General features: G+C 44.8%; 1 protein-coding gene across 3 annotated transcripts in view; it reads left to right on the top strand.

The window, feature by feature from the left end:
* LOC146185211 (zinc transporter foi-like) overlaps positions 1 to 16,498 on the top strand; it is a 92,905-nt gene extending 76,407 nt beyond the window's left edge. For all 3 annotated transcript variants that reach the window (XM_084606182.1, XM_084606181.1, XM_084606183.1), the window contains exons 8-15: positions 419 to 616; positions 1,059 to 1,191; positions 2,773 to 2,995; positions 3,651 to 3,804; positions 4,190 to 4,271; positions 7,459 to 7,539; positions 9,175 to 9,362; positions 14,470 to 16,498. In XM_084606182.1, the coding sequence (XP_084462308.1) occupies positions 419 to 616; positions 1,059 to 1,191; positions 2,773 to 2,995; positions 3,651 to 3,804; positions 4,190 to 4,271; positions 7,459 to 7,539; positions 9,175 to 9,362; positions 14,470 to 14,619 (1,209 nt within the window). In that variant the 3' untranslated portion in view covers positions 14,620 to 16,498. The remainder of the gene's footprint in view (positions 1 to 418; positions 617 to 1,058; positions 1,192 to 2,772; positions 2,996 to 3,650; positions 3,805 to 4,189; positions 4,272 to 7,458; positions 7,540 to 9,174; positions 9,363 to 14,469) is intronic.
* Positions 16,499 to 20,951: the final 4,453 nt, after the last annotated feature.

Below are 20,951 nucleotides of genomic sequence, written 5' to 3'. Positions count from 1 at the left end.
AGAGTGAGGCATGCTTTGGTTCAATGCTCAGGAAACCCAGAAAGCATTCCAAAAAACTTGGGAGGGGGGGAGAGGGGCAAGAGACCGCATTTAGACTGTTGGTGTATGCACCTGCATTGTGTGTCTAATGTCCATCCTGCAATTGATTTGTTTCATCTCTTCATCCTCACGCCTTTATGTGCTTGCATGATGTCCCAGTTACATCGCCTGGCCACATATTGGTCACACATTGTTTGCACTTGGTCTGAATCGTGACAAAATTGCGTATGCACTACCTTTTCCCGCTAGTTTTCCGGCTGAATCCACTTCCACATTTCTTTGGAGCATACGTGAGCCTTCCCCCCTTATGGAATGTTCTAGTACTTTGTGTTGCATTAGCATAACGTATTGTTCTAATTTGACCCGTTATTACATGCAGGCCATGTCGGGCCACCACCACGAGCACTCGGACGAGGGCGAGGGTGGAGGAGATGGGGAGAACTACGTGTGGCATGGTCTTGCTGCCTTGGGGGGCATCTACTTGTTCCTGATTGTCGAGCGTTTTCTTTCGATACACTCCAACCACAAGCACCGCAAACAGGGAAAGCACAGCCCACGGTCCAGCAACAGTGCACAGGTATGTTGCGTGATGTAGGTAATTGCATATCAAAGATGCCCAGGTGTCCAAAATTAATCTGGAGTTATCGACTATGGTGTCTTTCACAGCTTTTTTTGTAGTTTTGAGCCATTAAACCTTTCGTGAGTTAGCTATACCATCCATAACAGCTTCAGTTCCATCCTCCAAAAATTTGTCGCCTTCCATAGCCAAGGGGTAAAGTAAATAAAAGAGAGCTCAACTTTACTTGTAAGCAAATTGTTTGCGAAGCACTTCCTAAATCTGATCAGATCTTTAATTTTTCTGCGAGCAGCCGCAGTGACTCTGTGTGCCGATCTCCCTGTTTCGAACTCTTCTCCCGTTACTGCTGAGTGTTTTAATGTTGTGATCCTTTTCATTCTTTCCTTTCTTGCTTTGCCTTTACCTTTGTTTGCCTCAGTTGTTTGCGTTTTTCTAATGCAAGTCAAACCCCACTCCAAAGAAGCTTCGCCGCACCTCGCAAGAAGAGCAGAGCAAGGCCGTTGGCGAGAAGCTGTCCCACCATAAGCAGGACTCGTATGGCTACGTGGACTCCGCTGGAATGGAAGCCCTTGAACGTGAGTGTTGCCTATTGTTGCCAAGACTTGGTTCCAATAAAAATTGTGGTGTCATTTCACTTTTTTAAATAAGAAAGAAGGAAAGAGAAGGTTGCGGAAAAAGCAGCAAGATAGAAAGCACGGATCATTTTGTTGTGTTAAGAGTATGAGCACGTCGTGGTTTGTTCGAATGAGGTTTGACTGCAGTAGGCTGATACCCAGAAGCTTCATCATTTTATTCCAGCCTGAAAGCCAGTGTGAAACTCGTGGTCTTGTGGTAAAAGATTTGAAACTTGTTGTAGTACTCCACAGGTTTTCGTTTTTATCAAAACTCGATTGTTCTTTCTTTTGTGTGACTCTGTTCATGTTTTTCTTTTATTTTTGGCTGCTGAGGGCACGTATATATTGCTCAGAAGTACCTAGCATCATCCTTTCATGCAGCAGTAATAATATAGGGCAGGGGTTCTCAAACTTTTTTGCTTGGAGGAACCCCAAAAGCCTTCAATAAGTTCCAGGGAACCCCTCCCCCCCTCCGCTTTCACTTACCAGCAATGTTGTCGAGTGCATTTTTGCAAAGAGAGTTGCAAAGGTTAAATGTTTATTGCACAGATTAATACAAATACTAATGTGATGAGTGATTAATACTAATGTGATTAATACAAATACTAATGCTTGGCCGGATTCATCGAGCTGTTAGCCAAAACCTCGCAGCATATAACACATTGCGGATTTCCTCTACTTTGCGTAAAGCCATATGCAAGATAGCTGCTATCGTACGATCTCCCTTTTGCTTTCTGGCTCATGATGCTAGGGCAGAAATACTGCGTGTAAGAACCAGTGGCTACCTCGGCGACATAACGAGCTTCTTTTTGCTTGCCTAAGCTTGGCTTGGCTTCACGACGGCGGCGTGGGTAGTGCTATCTGGCGCGACAAACAGAAGTGCCTATAAAAACGCATGGCCTCCGAGATTAGGTCCCTGCGCGTTTCAGACATGATCTCGGAGGTCACGGAAAACGGGTAGGCGTGTGAATTCGATCGTATGCAAAAAGACGTCCGCTGTCAACGCCTGCTATTGCGGGCGTGACACGCAAGATTGTTTTTTGAGGCTACAAACAGTAAAAATTAGTTTTAATGAACCAAGCGCTGTTTGGTTTGCGCGCATACACTAAAGATGAACCTGAAACGGGGATGGGCCGTTGAGGGTTCTCGCGGAACACAAGAAGACAGCCTGCGGAACCCCTGTGTTCTGCGGAACCCAGTTTGAGAACCCCTGATATAGGGAGTATCCACTAGTGTCACAGAATCCCCGATATTGGTGCAGATGAAGCATGGTGATCTGCTGCGCACGTGTCTGGTTGATTTATTTCCACCCACTCTGGCCTGCAGTGCTAAATATGTGCACTTTAAGAAAAAACAGGGCACCTGCGACGTCACATTGATACCTCGGAGGTGGCTGAGGTATCGTCAACCTGCCATGTGCATGGCGGAAACAGTTAAGGACTCTGAAGGGAGTGTTGCATCATGCAGTCAACTTCTTACTTGATTAGTTTTTGTTTGTTTATTAATGAGCAATTGGCTTTTGGTGCATGCACACCGCTGCAGGTCTAACGGCAGTTCCAACCGAGGAGCTGGAGTTGGCACCCTTGGGTGAAGGCTACATGGAGATCATGGACCTGCACGAACCCGAGTTGCACCACCACCACGCGGCCGAGTCTCAGCCGGAGAAAGACCTGCTGGTGATTGTCAAGAACGGGGGCTCCAAACTGACCCCTGGGGCAAGGTGCCCACCGTCACCCTTGCCACAGGATGAGGAGAGCAGCCACAGGTGAGCACTGCGCTTCAGGTAATGTTCTTCAGCTTTCGTTTATGCGGAAGGTTCAGAGACTCAATTTTGCCATAGAAGTAAATTTCATCTTTCACTGCATGTATAGTTTATTGGTGGTGTTTGCGATGCGCATTCATTGGCCATCAGTCGCTCCATTTGTTCCTTTATAGTAGGATAGTAACTTCAAAGGAAACGGGTAGCAGTAACAACTCATTGTCTACAGTGCATTGTATCTGTCCACTAATGAATTGGAGCAGTAAAAGAAGATATTTCAGTGTTCTTTGTTATAAATCAAAATAAGGCATCAGTCTTGCTCTTACAATATAATCTTGTGTGTTTACTTTATGGTTCCACATAACGAAGCTTTAACAGCAGATTGTATAGTATTTGCTTCTCATGGAGAGGTGGCAAGCGGCAGTCTCATGGACATGGGTGGAACTTCACTGTAGACTTCGGTTATATCTGCCTACAAAATTGGTTATGCGAGCATCATTTCTTTGCAAGTGCTCACGTACTGCTTGCTGTTACTTGTTGACACTGTTTTTGTTACTTTTTGCTCACTTGTAGGGAAAAGTTAGACTTGTGCAGTGTTGCACCACTACCAGACAGGATTGCGCAACTCACATTTGGGACTGCCTGATGTGCTCTTCTGCAGGCATCCGTTGTGTCACGGTTCGGGTGACCCTGGAACAGAGGAGTGCCACACGGAGACGCTAGTCTACCGCCAGACGGGCGAAGAGCACAGTTTCACACTTACCGTGGCCGACCACCACCACCACCACAGGCACAGCCACGCCCACAGTCACGAGGTACCACCTGGGTCTTTCTCCCCCAGTGATAGAGAGCTTAATTGTGCAGTTTATGGCCAAAATCAGTGTGAAATCGGTTACTATAGGCATAACTTACTCAAATAATGCGACCTGCTGCAGTTGGTACACGACGACTGCATCTTCCACGGCTTTTTTTTTTTTTTTCTTTTTTTTCTTCCCTTTGAAAATGGTTGATGCGCCACCATCACCACATTTTCAAGGCGAAAATTGCTGATAGTTTAGAGAACTCTGTGAGATCCATTGTTGAGATCTGGTCTGGGATGAGGAGGAAATCGGCTGCAGTATGTGTAATACTATAAGCTTTTGCATCAGTGTTGTATTTCATTGAGCTGCTTGGCGTCCCAACCGACCGTTGGCTTTGCAGGTGCCATCATCCATTGCTGCCATGGCCTGGATGGTCGTTATTGGCGATGGCCTTCACAACTTTTCCGATGGACTCGCCATTGGTGAGTATGGAAACAAACCCCCTTGACTCATCCCAATGTGGAAGGTAGTCTTAGTGGGAAAAACTGAGTTTTCCTGATTAAGAGGATGCAGGGAGACTAAGAAAGCGCTGCCCAGTGAAAAAGGGAAAAAAGAAAAATTTGTGGCAAACTGACAAAAGTCTGATGGGGTTACTTCAGGTCACTGTCATGCTGGAGTGAGTTCCATGTACTTACCCTGAAACTTTAAAAGGAGCTGTTATCTCTCCTCTGGCAGGGACACACAAATGCTATTGCCATTTACTACATAATAGACTGAATATATGAGCTGGTGCCGTAAAGTTTCTTGACTAGCTCAGTTTACGAGGTAGTATCTTTACATATTTATTTATATTTACACATTATCACAGCAATACAGCATTTCTGCCATTCCTGGAATGTGTCCTTGAAGCCTCCGTTGTTTTCAAGAGTGTCAGATATCCTCTGTGATTCACGCTGGATCTCCGTAGGGGTGTCAAAATGACATCATTAGAGCTAAATTTTCATCTTCGGGGAGTGGGCAAAGTCCACAGGAGCTGAATCTGATGGCCAGGGAAGTTAGGTCTTATTGTGGCTTCATGAACTGCCATGTTATGAGACGTCGGTGATAGGCTTCATTGTCGTCGTGGAACATCCAGTTGTTTTGTGCGCCACAGATCTGATCGCTTTCGCAAATGTGCTCCCTCGGACGCCTTAAAGCCTGCCAGTAGAGCTTGCTATTGATGGTCTGGCCCTGAGCAATGACTTCATGATGCACAATTCCACAAATGTCAGAGACGATTTAGTTTCAACCTTTTTGCGGGGTTTGAGCTTGTTGAGGGCTTTCCTGGTCTCTTGTCTCCCCGTGATATTCTGCCATCTTTGATATGTGGCTGCTGCTGAAAACACCCTGCATGACTCTTGACAGCATTGCCGTAGTCTTTTCTAATCATGCCAGATCTTTCTGTGGCACATTTGCCAAGTTTTGTTCAGGATTTTTGTTCTTTTTTCTAATACGATCATGAACAGTGTGTTACAACTATGCACATGGTGGTTGTGCACGTGGTCAGAATAGCAACACTGGCAAAGCCCTCGTTCTCGCAGGATTACGTATTCTGACACACTGACTTGTATGAAGGTCGGTGCTTGCTGTGACTGTGCGTACACCCTTGTGCTGCCGTCTGCTGGTGTGTACAAAACCGGGCTCTTAAGTCAATCCACCCAACTCACAGCACTTTTTGACCAAAAAAAAAAAAAAAAGAAAAGAGGGTGATTCCAAGTATAAATCAATGCATACACACCCCCGCCCCTCCGTGCCCTTCATGGGGTGGCATCATGGTACACACAGTTCAAAGAAAGAAAGAAAGAAGGAAAAGAAAACGAACGAATAAAAAAAATGAAATGATGCAGTCGCAACACCAGCAGTCATGAGCAAAATTAAGATCAGTAGCGATGGAGCAGTACTCCTTCCTGCTTTTTTATCTGCGGCCAGCTAATTAACGGCAGAGTGCAGGACTGAAGTGCCTGAAGTCCTGACATGCCTGATCAGGGTGTTACGCATACACGTTAGTTTGTTGAAAGCTTGCTCTCCTTCTACCCTTCTGCTTTTCTGAGGAGGCAACTGCCAGCATGAACGAACCGGATAGATACCGTGCAACTCAACATTTATTTAGTGAGTCTAGTTTACTGATGAATTTATTTTTAGCAAGTGCTCTTCAGAGGCGCACACACATTTCGAGGCATTTGTGTAAGCGCCTGCTTTGTTTTTCTTAGCATTTCCACTTTGCTAGGCCAGGGAACGAATGAGGTTTGTCGGTGCACCTCTGTAGTCGGAACGGCACGGCAACCTGCAAAAGGTGCTCAGCATGGGCCCCCAAACAAATTACCTTAAAAACCTGCATATAATACAAACCCGCATGTAATTCAAGGTGCAATTTCGGGATAGCAATAACAGAAAAAAAAAAAAGAAAATGTTTTTCATCCACGTACATAATGTGAGTAAGGAAAAATCAAGCAAAGTATTTATTTGCGCAGCATTTCATGGTTGTTCCACAAGGAGTACACACCTAGTGCTTTCGCGTCAGACGTCACCCGGCTACAAGCATCGATTAGTGCCACGAACCTTCATGTGCTTGTTCACTCTCCATCTCAGGTAGATACGCGTTGGTCGTAGAGCTTCAAGCACCGTAAAGAGTAGAGCAGCTCACATGTACCCCGGCAACTGCGGAACCCATATGCTCCTCCGGTTGCTGTAAACTAGTAGGCCGCTTCCAGCGGGGAGGTAGGACAGCAGCGCATGAGCTGCCGGCCATCATGCGCCGTGCTCGCGCCAGTTAGCATCAGCACCACACTGCGCATGACGGGTGCACCCAGGAAATGTTCTCAGATTTGGGGTTTTCGCAATCGTCGCCGTCCAGTACGTGTATTACCTGCCAAGAGCCCCTTGCTGGAAGCACCTTTCAGTAGAAACCCTTCTTCAGTTCCTGTAAACGCGTTTGACATCTCTCATTTCTCGAGAGAACGACCGACACGCTTCTTGGGAATACTGGTGAAGCGTCCGTGATCCAGCTGTACGACGTGGCCAGCATGGCTGGAGAGGCCTGTGAAAGAGACCCGTGAAACGTGCGAAGTGATCCTCCCGGCATCCTTGCATTGTGCGAGGTGCGGTTGACTTGGGCAGAATACATCACGATCCTCCTCACGAGCATGCGCCTGGCAGGTGACACAGCCGGACACTGATTGGGGGGCCACAATGTATGTAAGAGGACATTGTATAGTCACCAATGATGAAGCTCAACCTTTTATGTTATTGATTACTCATTTACATTGTGCAGTGTAGCATTACTCAGCACCTTACTAGTAATACTGTAAGATGGGGAACGTGTACAAACATACACATAGTCATGACTCTGTCATTATCATGCTTTCACATTCTCATTCGTAAGTTGTGTGATTGCCCCCCCCCCCCCCCTCCCCCCTATTTTTTTTTTTTCTCTGTTGGCAGAAATCATTGGGCCCCGACATGGAGGTGTTTGACTATGTTATGCAGGATGCAATGTAGCACGATGGTGAAATGATTTAAACAGCAGTTATTATTGCGAGAAACAGTGAGGGCAGTGGGCGATGCCTTTTCTGGCATTGCCTGGCTACAGGTTGCGAAGTGCACTGAAGGCTTCCTTGGTGTCTTTTCTAGGTGCCGCATTCGCATCGGGGTTGTCTGGTGGCCTTAGTACAACCATTGCAGTGTTCTGTCATGAACTTCCTCATGAACTGGGTGAGTGTAAAACTTGGCGGCATCAAATGCAAAAAAAAAGTAGAAAATCCTGTGACAATTTTCAGGACAAGCGCTAGGTTTTATATTTATTTTTTATAACTTTAAACAACATAATTTAATGCTCTTTTAGTCTGTAATATTTCTGAGGTACTAAGGACTCACGAGGAGAAATTTAATAAAAATAGAAGATTTTTTTTTTTTAAACTGGAATCAAAGTTGCCCCTTTCTTGCTGTTTTAAAATTTAGGGCGATTTTGATGCCTTGTGCAGAACACATTTAGCAACCTAGAGCTCCAAATTTGGTATGAAATTAAGACTGTACCTGCATAATAAATAGGAAAAGTTTCAGTGCGAAAAACGTGTCATTATGCCAGTATGTAAGGTCGAAAGTGTGCATGAATGTGCATGAGTGCACATTTTCTCCCCAATATATGAACCATCAGCGATAGAGCTAAGGAAAGGTGTGGCAAATAAGAAAGCATCGTCTGTTGTAATTCTAGCTCTATAAATATTGCTGCAGATGAAATGGTGTTTTTTTTCTATCAGTTCAGTAAATTGTTTTCAGTATGATGTACATTTTCTATTCCCATTATTCATCGAACTAAATCAGTATCTTGCTGTTAAAAAATGATTATAGCAATTGAACGTTCTAACATTTAAACCAGTTGCTCTTAACTTTAGGACTCCGGCGATATATGCGATTACTGCTGTTGCTGACTCGTCGCTGACACTAATTGGGGGCAAAAATGCATTAAAAACAATGGCCGGTACACTATCAAGGAAGGCGGACCTGATTCGTATTCAACACTGCATGAATAAAGCTCCCGTGGAGCAATTCAGGCATCTCAACCAGATCTCTGTAGCATGCGATAGTTCTTGCTTTTTCAGTGCCTATTTGTTTGCACATTAAAAAGTAATGTTTCTGCAGACTCTAGAAAATATTGCCCCTGAAGCGAAATAGTCTGCATAAATTGGTGTTGAACGTGGAGCGCAGGCTCGTGCGACCGGGCTAACAGCGCAGAAAGCGCCACCTCGCGAGCAGGAATGGAAGGGGGTTGCGTTTTGTCGCATAGTTTCATCGCAGTTTGCAAACTGCAGGTAATCTAGTAATGTTGCTTTGGGGGCGTGGGTCGTCATGCATCTTGTGTGGCATCACGTGACCTAGGGTGGCCGCAAAGTGTGACACCTTCTGTGAACGACAGTATGAGCCATTAAATGCTTTTGCCTTAATGTTTCACGTCTCCATACACAGTGTTCTAGCCACAATGACCTGTTTCATGATGCAATCCCAAGGGCAGCCTTGGTATGCAGCAGGAATGGAAACGGGTTGCGTTTTGTCGCATAGTTTCATCGGAGTTTGCAAACTGCAGGTAATCTAGTAATGTTGCTTTGGGGGCGTGGGTCGTCATGCATCTTGTGTGGCATCACGTGACCTAGGGTGGCCGCAAAGTGTGACACCTTCTGTGAACGACAGTATGAGCCATTAAATGCTTTTGCCTTAATGTTTCACGTCTCCATACACAGTGTTCTAGCCACAATGACCTGTTTCATGATGCAATCCCAAGGGCAGCCTTAGTATGCACATTGTCGGCAAGAGTCGGTCAAGCCGATAATTTTTCGACGCGGCACATTGCAGGTGACTTTGCGGTGCTGCTCAAAGCAGGGATGTCTGTGAGGCAGGCAGTGTTCTATAATGTGGTGTCGTCTGTGCTCTGCCTGCTGGGAATGGCCATTGGCATTTCCCTTGGAAACATCCACTCTGCTTCGTCCTGGATCTTCGCTGGTGTCGGAGGCATGTTCCTGTACATTGCTCTGGTGGACATGGTGAGCAACATCTGCCCCTTCAATCAATCAATCAATCACTCAATCAATCAATCAGTCAGTCAGTCAGTCACAGTCAGACTAGTCACAGTGAGTCAGTCCAGCCACAGTCAGACTAGTCACAGTGAGTCAGTCCAGCCACAGTCAGACTAGTCACAGTGAGTCAGTCCAGCCACAGTCAGACTAGTCACAGTGAGTCAGTCCAGCCACAGTCAGTCCAGCCACAGTCAGTCCAGCCAGTCAGTCAGTCACAGTCACTCAGTCAGTCACAGTCAGCCAGTCACAGTCAGTCAGTAACTGTCAGTGATCAGTCAGTCAGTCAGTCATTATTTCATATCTGTTTTGACGTCGTCAGCAGAATTACTATAGCTTGCATGGGAGATTTGCCTTCAGTCCCAGGAAGCCTGTTGATTGCACCATCATCTAGGTCAAAGGGCATTGACCGATGGGCAAAATAGTCTAATTTTACTTCTCAGCTGGTATTGCTTTTTATGAATGCTCCCGCACCTTTAGTCTCCCAGTGAGTGGTGCCTTCGCCAGAGACACGTGTGCTGATGACATAGGCCAGAAGAGGTATATTGCTAATCTACTGAACCTATTGGATTGGTTTAATCTGTGCTTTTTTGAAGTGCCACTAAGTCCTTTCTTTTTCTTAAGAGGTAGCTTTTCAAGATGACTTTAAACTAGAAAAAAAGCCTGCTCAGTTGCCAGTTTGAGTCAGTAAAGTTACCGGTTTACCAGCAGAAGGGAGAGATGATGATCTACAGTGAAACCTAATGTAACCGATGGGTTTCCTTCTTTTTGTTTCAACTATGAAGGAAACATGATATTTGTCATTGTATTGGCAGTGGGCTTGGGTCCTCACCAGATGATGATCACAACAAAATCAGACCTCAAAACCTGTGTATCATCTTTTGCCCTCTAATTGCTCAGTGCAGTAGGCATCCTGAAGCAGCTAAAAATTTGCAACATTAGCAATATGCAATGCATTCTCAATGGACATGTGAACTACGCGTAATGTTGTTACTACTGGCAAAGAAAAAGCACAAGCAAAGAACTACTTTTACTGCACATGCAGTCGAACCTCGTTCTAACAAAGTCCGATTTTGAGTGAAAATTCATTCTTATATTCAATAGTTATTTAATAAGTGCACACATAAATTTCTACAACCAAGTCTGCTAATAAATCTAACCAATCTAGGGGTACAACACGGAGGTGTGAAACCTCACAATTTTTTATTCAAAGCTTGGTGTAAACGTCAAATCTTACCTTTCATTCAGTGTTGGAGAGCAACAGTGTACACACAGATATGTAGAGAAGGTGGCTCAGCACACACATAGATTTATTTAAAGAACGGTGCAATCTTTGTTTGGGGGCACTTAAGGGTATTTGAGAGGGTAAAAAATGCTGTCGACGAAATCAGTAAAGTTCAGCTTATCTTGATGTCAGGCTACAGCTATCGCCTCTAGGTAGCTCGTTGATTTCCTGCCCATGTCAGCAGCCTCTGCACTGTGACTACTTGCATCATACTTGCATCACCTGCATGAATCGGCCGACAGGCAATATCTCGGTGGGCTATTATTTCAGGTGCCACAATGAAATTGCCATTGGGAGTGACAAAGTTCTCAAACACAGCATTCGGAAGAGCTATTTGGTATGATAACAAGGCCTAACACACTTTGATCATTTTTCACGATGCCTTAGTCGTGGATTCAGTCTTTACCTTGCATTCCACATCGTTAGCTGAGTACTAAATGCAACACCGAAGTGCGTGATAACTTCCTTTCTCGAGCCCACTGTCAACCGTCCTAGGAATTGGGATTTTGTTTTCAAAACGAAACTGTTTTGTGCTTCTACATTGCCACTTTGAGTGACGAATTCACAGAGTGGCATTAGCAGTATCGTGATCCAATGGCTCGATCATATGTCTTTCAGAATTTGATGCAAATTTCAGTTTATGCTGCTGCCCATAGATATGCGGGCAGTTTAGATGATGTGCAAATGTGCAAATGATGTGCAAATGTGCGGGCAGTTTAGACACACTTCTGCTTTGGGTGATTCAGTCAATCAAAATATTGCATTTCTTGAAGCTTTCCTGACTCCTTTATACATTATGAGCAATGTACAGCAAACTGCTTCAATATAACCTGTCGAGGTCAGAAATTTAATTTTTTTGTCTTGTTATACACACAGAACTTCCATAGAAATAAAGCAAATGCCAGCCAAAGTTTGCTTTCACTTTGGTTTGTCTGATAATTCACTGCATCTGCTTTCATTACCGTATTTACTCGCATAATGATCTCACTTTTTTTTTTAAATACTGACGCAAATTTTGGGGTGCGATCATTACGCGGGGTAAATTTTCTACAAAAAATTTTTGAGCACCGAAAACGCAAACAAGTTGCAGGTCAGACGTCTTAGAACATATATCTCGATTACAACCAAAAATAAAAGCTGAGTAAGGCTTACCTTCGCAATAAACACGCACATTAAGCATCACATGGAGTGCACAATGCCCATTTATTTTTTTTCGTCAGTACTCTAATCAAAGTCTGAATCCTCGCTATCCTCGCTTTCACTGCTGCACGACTCATCGGAAACGGCAGTGTCGTCGCTGGGAGCATCTTCACAATCCCACAGGAAGTCATCTTCCGTTCCATCCAAAGTGTTAGATATGCCTGTCTTCTTAAAACTCTTAGCCACTACCTCGTCGGGGATACTGCTCCACGCTTCTGTGATCCACGAGTACAGCATCTCCACGGATGGCCTTCTAATCTTTCCGCTCGGCGTCAAATCATGCTGGCCCATCGCCATCCACTCAGCATAAAGTCGTCGAACGTTGTCCTTGAACGGTTTGTTCAAAGACACGTCGAGAGGCTGCAGCAGCGAAGTCAGGCCGCCAGGAATGACTGCAATGTCCATGCGCAGCTCTTTCAGCTTGGCACGCACGCTGTCCACAAGGTGACCCTTAAAACTGTCCAAAACCAGAAGCGAGGGAAGCAGAAATGCTCCTGGTCTCCTTCCCCAAACAGTCTTGATCCAGTCGACCATCAGGTCTGCAGTCATCCACCCTTTCATCTGTGCACGTATATGGATGCCACGGGGAAAGTTTCCCTTCGGAATAGTCTTCCGTTTGAAGATCACGTATGGTGGCAGCTTCCGCCCGTCGGCCGTCACAGCAAGCATGACTGTGCATCGCTGTTTTTCTGCGCCAGACGTCTTCACGAGGACGCTCCGAGCACCCTTCTCGTTCACAGTTGTATTCCGGGGCATGTCGAACGTCAGTGGAGTTTGATCGGCGTTTCCAATTTGTGACATGAGGTAACCGCATTTTTCGCGAAGCCTAGTGACGAAGTGATAGAAGTCTATCACTTTGCTTTCATACGCGGCTGGGAGCCGCTGGCACAACGACGTCCGCCGCCTCAGGGAAGTCCATTCCGTCGCATAAAGCGAGTTGTCCAACCGGAGCTAGCGCGGAAATCCTTTGCGGCGATTCCCAGCTTCCTGGCAGTTGTGCGCGCCTGCGTCTGTATCATTTCTAATGACACTGCACAACCATCCTTGAGCAGGTCCCTCACGTATTCTAGGACCGCCTCCTCAACACGAGGGAACTTGCCCGTTTTGGGTCCACGGAAAGCCCGCCGTGTCTTGTTCGTAGCCATCAGCTTCTCGTGCTGCTTCTTCCAATAGCGTATCCTCATTTCGTCCACGCCGAAATGCCTACCAGCAGCGCGGTTGCCATGCTCCAGTGCATAGTCGACAGCCTTGAGCTTGACGCGGCGGTGTAACTGGCATACCGCCCCATTGTGAAATGGCGTAAACTCGCACAAAAACACAAAGCACGCTACGACGCTGCCGAATTGCAAAATGGTGAACGCCGCAAAGCATGGAATCATGGGAACTCCAACGTTACTAGACTAGGTTGGGAACTCGTCGGAATGCATTCGCTGTGGGATGACCGCAGACCAACCACCAGGCGGCTCCATGTTCGGGGTGCGATCATTACGCGGGGAATTTAAAAAATGGAATTTTGACCTCAAAATTCAGGGGTGTGATCATTACGCGAGTGTGATCATTATGCGAGTAAATACGGTATAACAAGGTTTGATCGTAAAGGTTTTTTTTTTTTTCTTTGAGGGGTCGCTGCATGTATTGGAGGGCTCTGAGCATAATAGGAGACTAATCTTAATGTAGAGAAATTTCGATGGTCACTCTTATATGTGGCTGCACAAGTCTTAGCAGAGTTTGTGGCACAGTTATCACTATTTACATGATGCCTTGGTACCTTTTTCATTCAGAATTTCTGACAAGTGCATGAGGATTTCATGAAAGTCTCTTGGTATTGTCTTTTATCTTTGCCAAAAATTAATGAATGGTTTAGCTTAAGGATAATCACGTGCTAGCACAGTTAGCCTTGGTTCTGCATGGTTTATGTTGACTTTCCATAGTTTTGATTGATTTGTTCACCTGGAAGCTGTTGGGGTACCTCAGTGGTAGCATACTGTAGTACCTTGAGGCTGCTTAACATGCAGCAAGAGGGCATTGCTGAAACGGTATATTCTGGATTCATTGCACATGAATGAAAGTTGATGAGGGAAGCATTGCGCGAAAGGTCGGCGGACATGAATAGAAAGCTCTGCTTCAACTAAGCTGTACGAATGTGCCTTCATGGCCTATGAGTGGCATGCCTGACTGCCATTTGGACTGTGGAATATGCTCTCGTGATGTCACACAACCCGCCGAACAGTCAACGTTCTGCCACATCATCTGCCAACTATATATACCGGACAAACCGGCAAACTCAACGAATGTGGGCTCCAACTTCCTACCTATTACCACCTACCTACTTCCGCCTGCCAGCTGCCAACGAACGCAGGAACAGACACAAAGTAGAAGCCATGTTTGCTAATGCACTAAAATACTCGGGCTAAACTTACTGCTTCTCAGGGTATCAGTATAGCGATGGCTATGGCTGGCGTGAATTTTCGGTAGTGATCTCTTATAATGTCTGCCATTGGAAAAATTCTGTTCACATGATGTTTGCCAGCTACTGCCTGCACTAGCTAATCCTGGTGTGTCCGCATTTTTGTTTTTTTTCTGTGTGCACAGTTGCCAGAGCTCTCGGTGAACCCCAACCATGGTAATGCGAGGGCTGTGCACCAGCTGGCCATTCAACTGCTGGGCATCTCACTGGGAGTGAGCATCATGTTTGTGATCGCCTTGTATGAGCGAGACCTCCAAAGACTTATGAGCCCCTAGGTTGTTCTTCTCTACTGCATTTTGCCAGCGGACAAAGCAAGAACACACGTGTGCAGACCCATGGTTGTCGCTCCGTCAACAGTTAGTTTTACGGAGTCACTTTACGGAGGGACCTCCGTCAACACTTACTTTTACGGAGCCACTTTACGGTGGGGCCGTATACTTACAGCCGAGTCCTGCGACACTTCCATTTCTCTTCCCCCGAGCAAGGTGTCCGGAGGCGTCATTGACAAAGTTGCACCCAATCAAGTCGCACCAAGCCATGGGCTCTGCTGGTTGTGACTGGCTACCTCCAGAAGGGAGGGGCATACCCATGTGTGTGTGCAGGAATTTGCCATGTTTGTGATCAATGGGACTAGTGTGTGAGAGGTTTAAGTGCATGGCAGTTATAGTTCAGGATTTTGTTGCAATGAATTGTGCGCTGAGGCACGCTACATGATATTGTGTGCAGCAATATGATGTGTGCTACTAGGTTTAATATCCATTACCTGCACCACTCTAGCCTTTTTTAAAGAAAACTGCCTTTTCTTTGTACACCAGCTTGTTGATGGGACATATGATGGAGAAACTTGGTCGATTTTTATTTTTTCCATTACCTGCGCCACTCTAGCCTTTTTTAAAGAAAACTGCCTTTTCTTTGTACACCAACTTGTTGATGGGACATATGATGGAGAAACTTGGTCGATTTTCATTGTTTCCAACTCCTTCTGAGCTTTTTCATGGGTGCTTTTATAATCTTATTTTCTACCAACCCTTGCCCTTCACAGTTTTTTATCAATGTTTTGAATGAATACATTGCTTAGAAAAGAATGCAATGGCTACTCAATATTCCACTCAATGGCCATGTAGTATGACCACTCTAATATTGTTAAAAGCTATGTTGCATATTTCTTTACAAAACACTGCTTTGTTTGTCTTTCTGCTTTGTTATGTTGCTATGTTCAATAGAGAAGTGCATTTTTGTACCTCTGGAAGAAGCTTTCATGAAACCTAGTAGCTAAGTGCTCTCAAAGTGGCACTGCGGAATGAGTTTATTGTAAATGTGGCAGTGTTAAACTTGTGTTGAATTTGTTGCAAGTTTTCATTTTAATCTTGCAGCAGAAATGTGTTCCAGCGGTGCTAATCGAGAAACAGTTCACGTCTTCTTCTTGTCCTTCGACACAGCCATTTCATTTGCGTGTTCTGATATTTTGTTCTGCCTGCATCATTTTCATTGCCGCTATCCACACCCAGGTGAAACTTGCGCTCTTTGTTTTCACCATTAATTTATGCAGTGTTTTCATTGTTTGTCACATGCCTTTGTTTCATTTTGCTTCTGTTTCTTGCTCTTTAAATGTATGTATAGTTTGGTTGCACCCCTGGCTTGCAGGTGCTAACTGTCTTGTTCATTGCTTAGGAGGTTAATGTGGCATCACTTATTTCCGTTAATGCACCGAGGGGATTTTCGCCCACCAATGTTCCTGTGCATGTTCTTTTTTTTTTTTTTCATTCATATGGCATAGGCGAAGCAGACTATGGTGTCGTTTTTGTTCATTTGTTTTTCTTGCATATTTTATATTTTACTTTTTCTTGTTCCAACGTGACGTGTGACTGTCTGGACCAAAAGTGAGCGTTTAGTGTCACGTGAACCGGCACACCTAAGGTTGTCACAGTGCACGGCGTGCCTGCCTATGGAGGAACTGTGCTGCAGCTGTGCGGTGCCAACCTGTGCTGCTGTGTTTGCAACATTTACCTGTTTGCATATTTTATTCCCCGACAGCATATAGGTTACACAAATTGGTGCTGTCCAAGTTGGGCAGCTTTGTATAACATGCATACACACATATATATATATATCTTTGATGAAAACATTTTGCTAATAAACCCTTTTGAGATGCCATTGTGTTGGCAGTAGTTTGTCAGGCTTCCTGTGGACGTTTTCTATCTTTATTTTGTCTGCTGAGGAGCTTGCAGCATGCTAGGTTGTCATGGCAGTTCGGACAAATGCGTCGTGCAAATATTTTCATTAGCGTCATTTTTTGCGGTACTGTAGTGCTCACTCAGATGTGGCCAAGAGTACCAGTTTTTCAGCTTCACTCCACAGCTGCGTATTGAAAAGCAACACCAAAGGTGACCTTAATAAAGGTGAACTTGTTACTCTAGGTCTAGGTTATACCAGTATAGCATGGCATTTTACACCCTGCATAAATCAGGTTTCAAGTTCATGCACTTTCGCAGTTATTGTCTTCAGTTATGGAGAAGTTTTTGGTTGCAGGAAAGGCTATCGGGCACTAGCTCATAACTAATATCTTATTAGCAACTTGCTGCAGTGGGTCTGGGGTCGGGTGTTTGGCTACTGAGACATATAGTAACAGGGTTCGAACATGGCTCCTTATGACCTGAACTGCTTCAGGACGTTAAAGTCCCTGAAAGGCGCTCAAAAAGTGCCTATCAAAATCTTGCATTGGCTAGAGCAGTTGCCACTGTGTGTGCATGCCACATACAAGCCTTCGAAAGTAAGCTGATAATTAGCTGATGATTTTTTGAAACTCCCATTCTCATGGCAATTACTGGAGCTGGTCATTCACATGAGTTCAAGGTGCACGACTGGCAGAAAAGTGCGGCGCATCTTTCATTTTGCTTGCTCCTCTACTGCAGCCATGGAAGGACAGGAAAGGGACAAAAAAGTACACAACTGAGCCAGACTGGCCTGGTGATGCATTCATGAACAGAGTGCGCAGCTGGTCTGTTCCGTTTTCCTCGCTCGTCCCAGTATCTAAATTGAGAGGGAAATCATGAATGCTGATTTTAATACCCGATATCTCTGGTTCTGCATATGCTAGATAAAAAAAACTTTTAGGAAGATTGATAGGCGTTTTAATGTGTCTTGGTACCATTGACTTTCCTCACCACTAAGTGGACATCCTTTCATTGCCCTCATAAACCTCTCGTACCATTTTGAGAATGTTTGGTATTTAGGCACAGTGCATGTGAGCGCCTCACTTCATATCATTGGAAGGCTGCAATGCCTGCCTCACCTAAAAAGACTTTGAGCACTGCACAATTAATTCTTTTTAGCAACTGTTATACTTGCCAGCAAGAAGGATAGGCCCACAGCTAAGGATGAATCTCTCATGTTTACGATACATTAGAAAGTGTGAATAAATTGAAGAAAATGCATAGACGGTTGTCAGCGCACCACCAGCTGTGAAGATAATTGCCAAATTCCAATGACAGAGTGGCTATTTTCACATGGAACAGCATTTATGAGCTCAGAGATAAATGAACCATTGCAATAGAAGTGTTAACTGACAAAAAGGCTGCCAGCACACAAGATTTTATCAGCTAGAACAGGTAAACTATTTACTGTTATCATAAGAAAACCTATGACGTCTGTGTTTTTAGCGAGGCCAGGCCACACTGCAACTCATTTTAATTCCTTTATTCAATAAGTACATGGCAAAGAATCTGTTCTTACTGCACAAGAACAAAACTTTGACCGACTTGTCCTCGATGTGCATGATTTAATAATGGTATGAAACGGAGCAAGGCCAGTAAATGTTATATCGTAATGAAGCTGCACAGATGGACGCGTTTATGATTATAGTGACTGGGTTGCACCGGAAAGTATGCTAAAAAGTGCGTACTATTTATTAGCTATGGAGGGAGGCCGGGAAGGTTTGCTGCACAGGGGTTTTTCACAATATATTGCGATGAATCCATAGTGTATGAAGAGGGAGAGGTAAGTGATGGAGTAGACGGAACTTCTGTATAGAGCAAGAATATTTTTCTAGACTTTAACGTTTGAATGGCCGTTTGAATGGCCACTCAACTGCTCGATCGCGCACGTCAACCGAGCAGGGCATACCGAAGACTGGGGAAGCACGCGGGACGGACTTCTCACCTATCATGACATAACATATCCCCCACATAACACCTCTCTCTCAAAACCCCAACAAATAATCTGGCAACAGCTACAAGCCAAAACCTTTCCCTCCCCAGCTTGGTTGGCCTTGGCACACACGGGCCGGTACGACCCCACATGCTCTATATGTGGCGCACCTAGAGCCATCTTTAATCACATTACTATGCGAAGATTTAAGCCGCCGCCCCAATGGGGCCTCACGGACCAAGCATGGGACCAAGAGGGTTTATTGTGCGATCGCGGTCTCCAGTTCGGAGTACCCAGCAGCGCAAAAGATGCTGGTTGACTGGGCTGAAGCGGTCGCTGCCAGGTACGGCCTGACACCAGCCGGGATCAGGAACCACCTCAACCCTTGTAATTATAGTGCCTAGAATATGCACTATACTTGTAATGTAAATGTACCCTGGACCCCGCAATAAATGTTTTACCACCACCACGAATAATAGTATCTCAATAATTACAAGAGCGATAACCTAATTATTTATATATCATGCTGCGAAAAAGTAACGCTAGCTCACGCAAGCGTCATGCTTGTAAACAAAGGTGGCGCTGCGATCGGCAGCGACAAGAGGTGTAGGCAAAAACTCGGCGTGCCTACACTGCGCCAAACGACGCCGCCTTCGAAACCAGTTCGCACGTGCAAATATTCTGAAGCGTAAGCTTTGATTGTGCGTAGAAATAGTTTGGTCTATATGTCATGGATAGTAGTTCAGCACTTTACTAGCCGATTACTGCTCGAATTACCTGGCGAACAGCGCTGCATTTGCTTCCTTCTCCGTGGCCTCGGCAGCGCGCGGCTACGGTGGGCGACTAAGGCAACGTTGGACTAGTAACTGATTAAATTAAATGAAAACGAGAAATTACAATGTATAAGAAACACTAATATATTGTGAACACTGTTCAACTTCCAGGCCTATTAGCGCATGCAAGGACGATGATATAAATGATTGGAAGTGCGTTTTTCATATGACCACTATTTTGATGGGTAATTTTCTGCTGCTCCAAGCACTTTTAATTCACTCTAAAGAACAATATTACCGGCAACTATACTGAGCCAGAAGTCATATTTTTAGCTCACTGTATATCATAAAACTAAGTCATAGAGTTTCACTGAATAAGAAGAACTCAATCTTCTAGTTCTTTAATTGTAACATTCGCCTTGTGGGCCCACTGCCAACTTGTTTTATCCTGCTCGATAAAGACATTCGACGTCTGTTTAATATCGTTTAATATCGCACAGACGTACTCAGGGTCATATACATGAAGGCTCGTAAGAATGCTGTTTTTTTTTGTTTTTTTTTTTTTGCTATGAGTGCAAATTATGCATTGTTCTCCACGATATGTCCGCGATCACTTGCAGCGTTATTTGCACGATCTGCTGAGCATTTTTTTAATATATTAAGAAAATTTTTATTCAAATGCGCGTCATCTTATTCTGCTTATTTTTCATCCCTCATAGTCAATTCCACTTTAGGACATTAAACTTAACGTAGCGTATATACCACAATTAAATATCATGCTCGATCAGAGCTGGTTTTACGCGGCTAATTCGTTCATTATGATCTTAATTACCTTCAAAAATAAAATTTAATACTCTGAGAAATAGCGCTGCTTGACTTTGTCCGGATCCTAACGATGTTCACTCGATTTCTAGGACCGTTGATATAATTAATAATTGGTTCACAGGAAGGGAAGACAGAAAAGCTACTTCGCTACTATTTGCCTGTTTCGGCAATATCGCGCTGGAGTGAGCGCTCAAGGTAACTGCAGTTGCCTTTGCAGCAGCTTTTGTGTCCTTTTTTGTACGAAAATATGTACGGGTAGTACCGCAGATGAATGAAGCTCACAGCGCAGTTTCCTAGCTGCGTTCGATTAATATCATTCGCGCACGGAATATCACGCCTAAACTTCATATGGCCTGGTAGTATATATACACCAAAACGCGAACGAGCTGCAGGCGTTTGTTATTGCTCTATTCGCCATGTGGCCGAAAAGCAATCATGACAATTGCAAACGAACTGATCAAGTTTCAGTGCAGAAGTGCAACGCACGTTAACTGCCAAGGCAATCTGTCGCCGAAGGGTCTACAATTGTCGCGCTCAACGCCTCTGTCATTCGCTCTCATCTTTATCCGACCGCAAAAAGCAAGTGAAAGCGGGTACCATTTTCTTTTTTTGTGCCTTGTGGCCCAACCAACCGCACTACACATTGCAGGAATATAGGGAATTATGCTCGAAAACGCAGTAAGCGCCGCGCATCCAATTGATCCAATGCAGACGACCCATGCTTTTGCCTACAGCACGAAAGTCACTGCTGTCGCCATCGCCGCCGCATCTTGACTTTTTAAAAACGACATCGCCTTGGCAAGTGGTTTTATGCGGCACTTTTTTAGGGACGCCCCCTTTACTACTCAGTAAGGGTCCCAATG

The sequence above is a fragment of the Amblyomma maculatum genome, chromosome 6 (genome assembly GCF_055883805.1).
Source record: "Amblyomma maculatum isolate TAMU_Amacu chromosome 6, ASM5588380v1, whole genome shotgun sequence".
Lineage (NCBI taxonomy): Eukaryota > Metazoa > Arthropoda > Arachnida > Ixodida > Ixodidae > Amblyomma > Amblyomma maculatum.
Note: the sequence above shows the minus strand (reverse complement) of the source record. Positions and strands in the feature narration are given on the sequence as shown.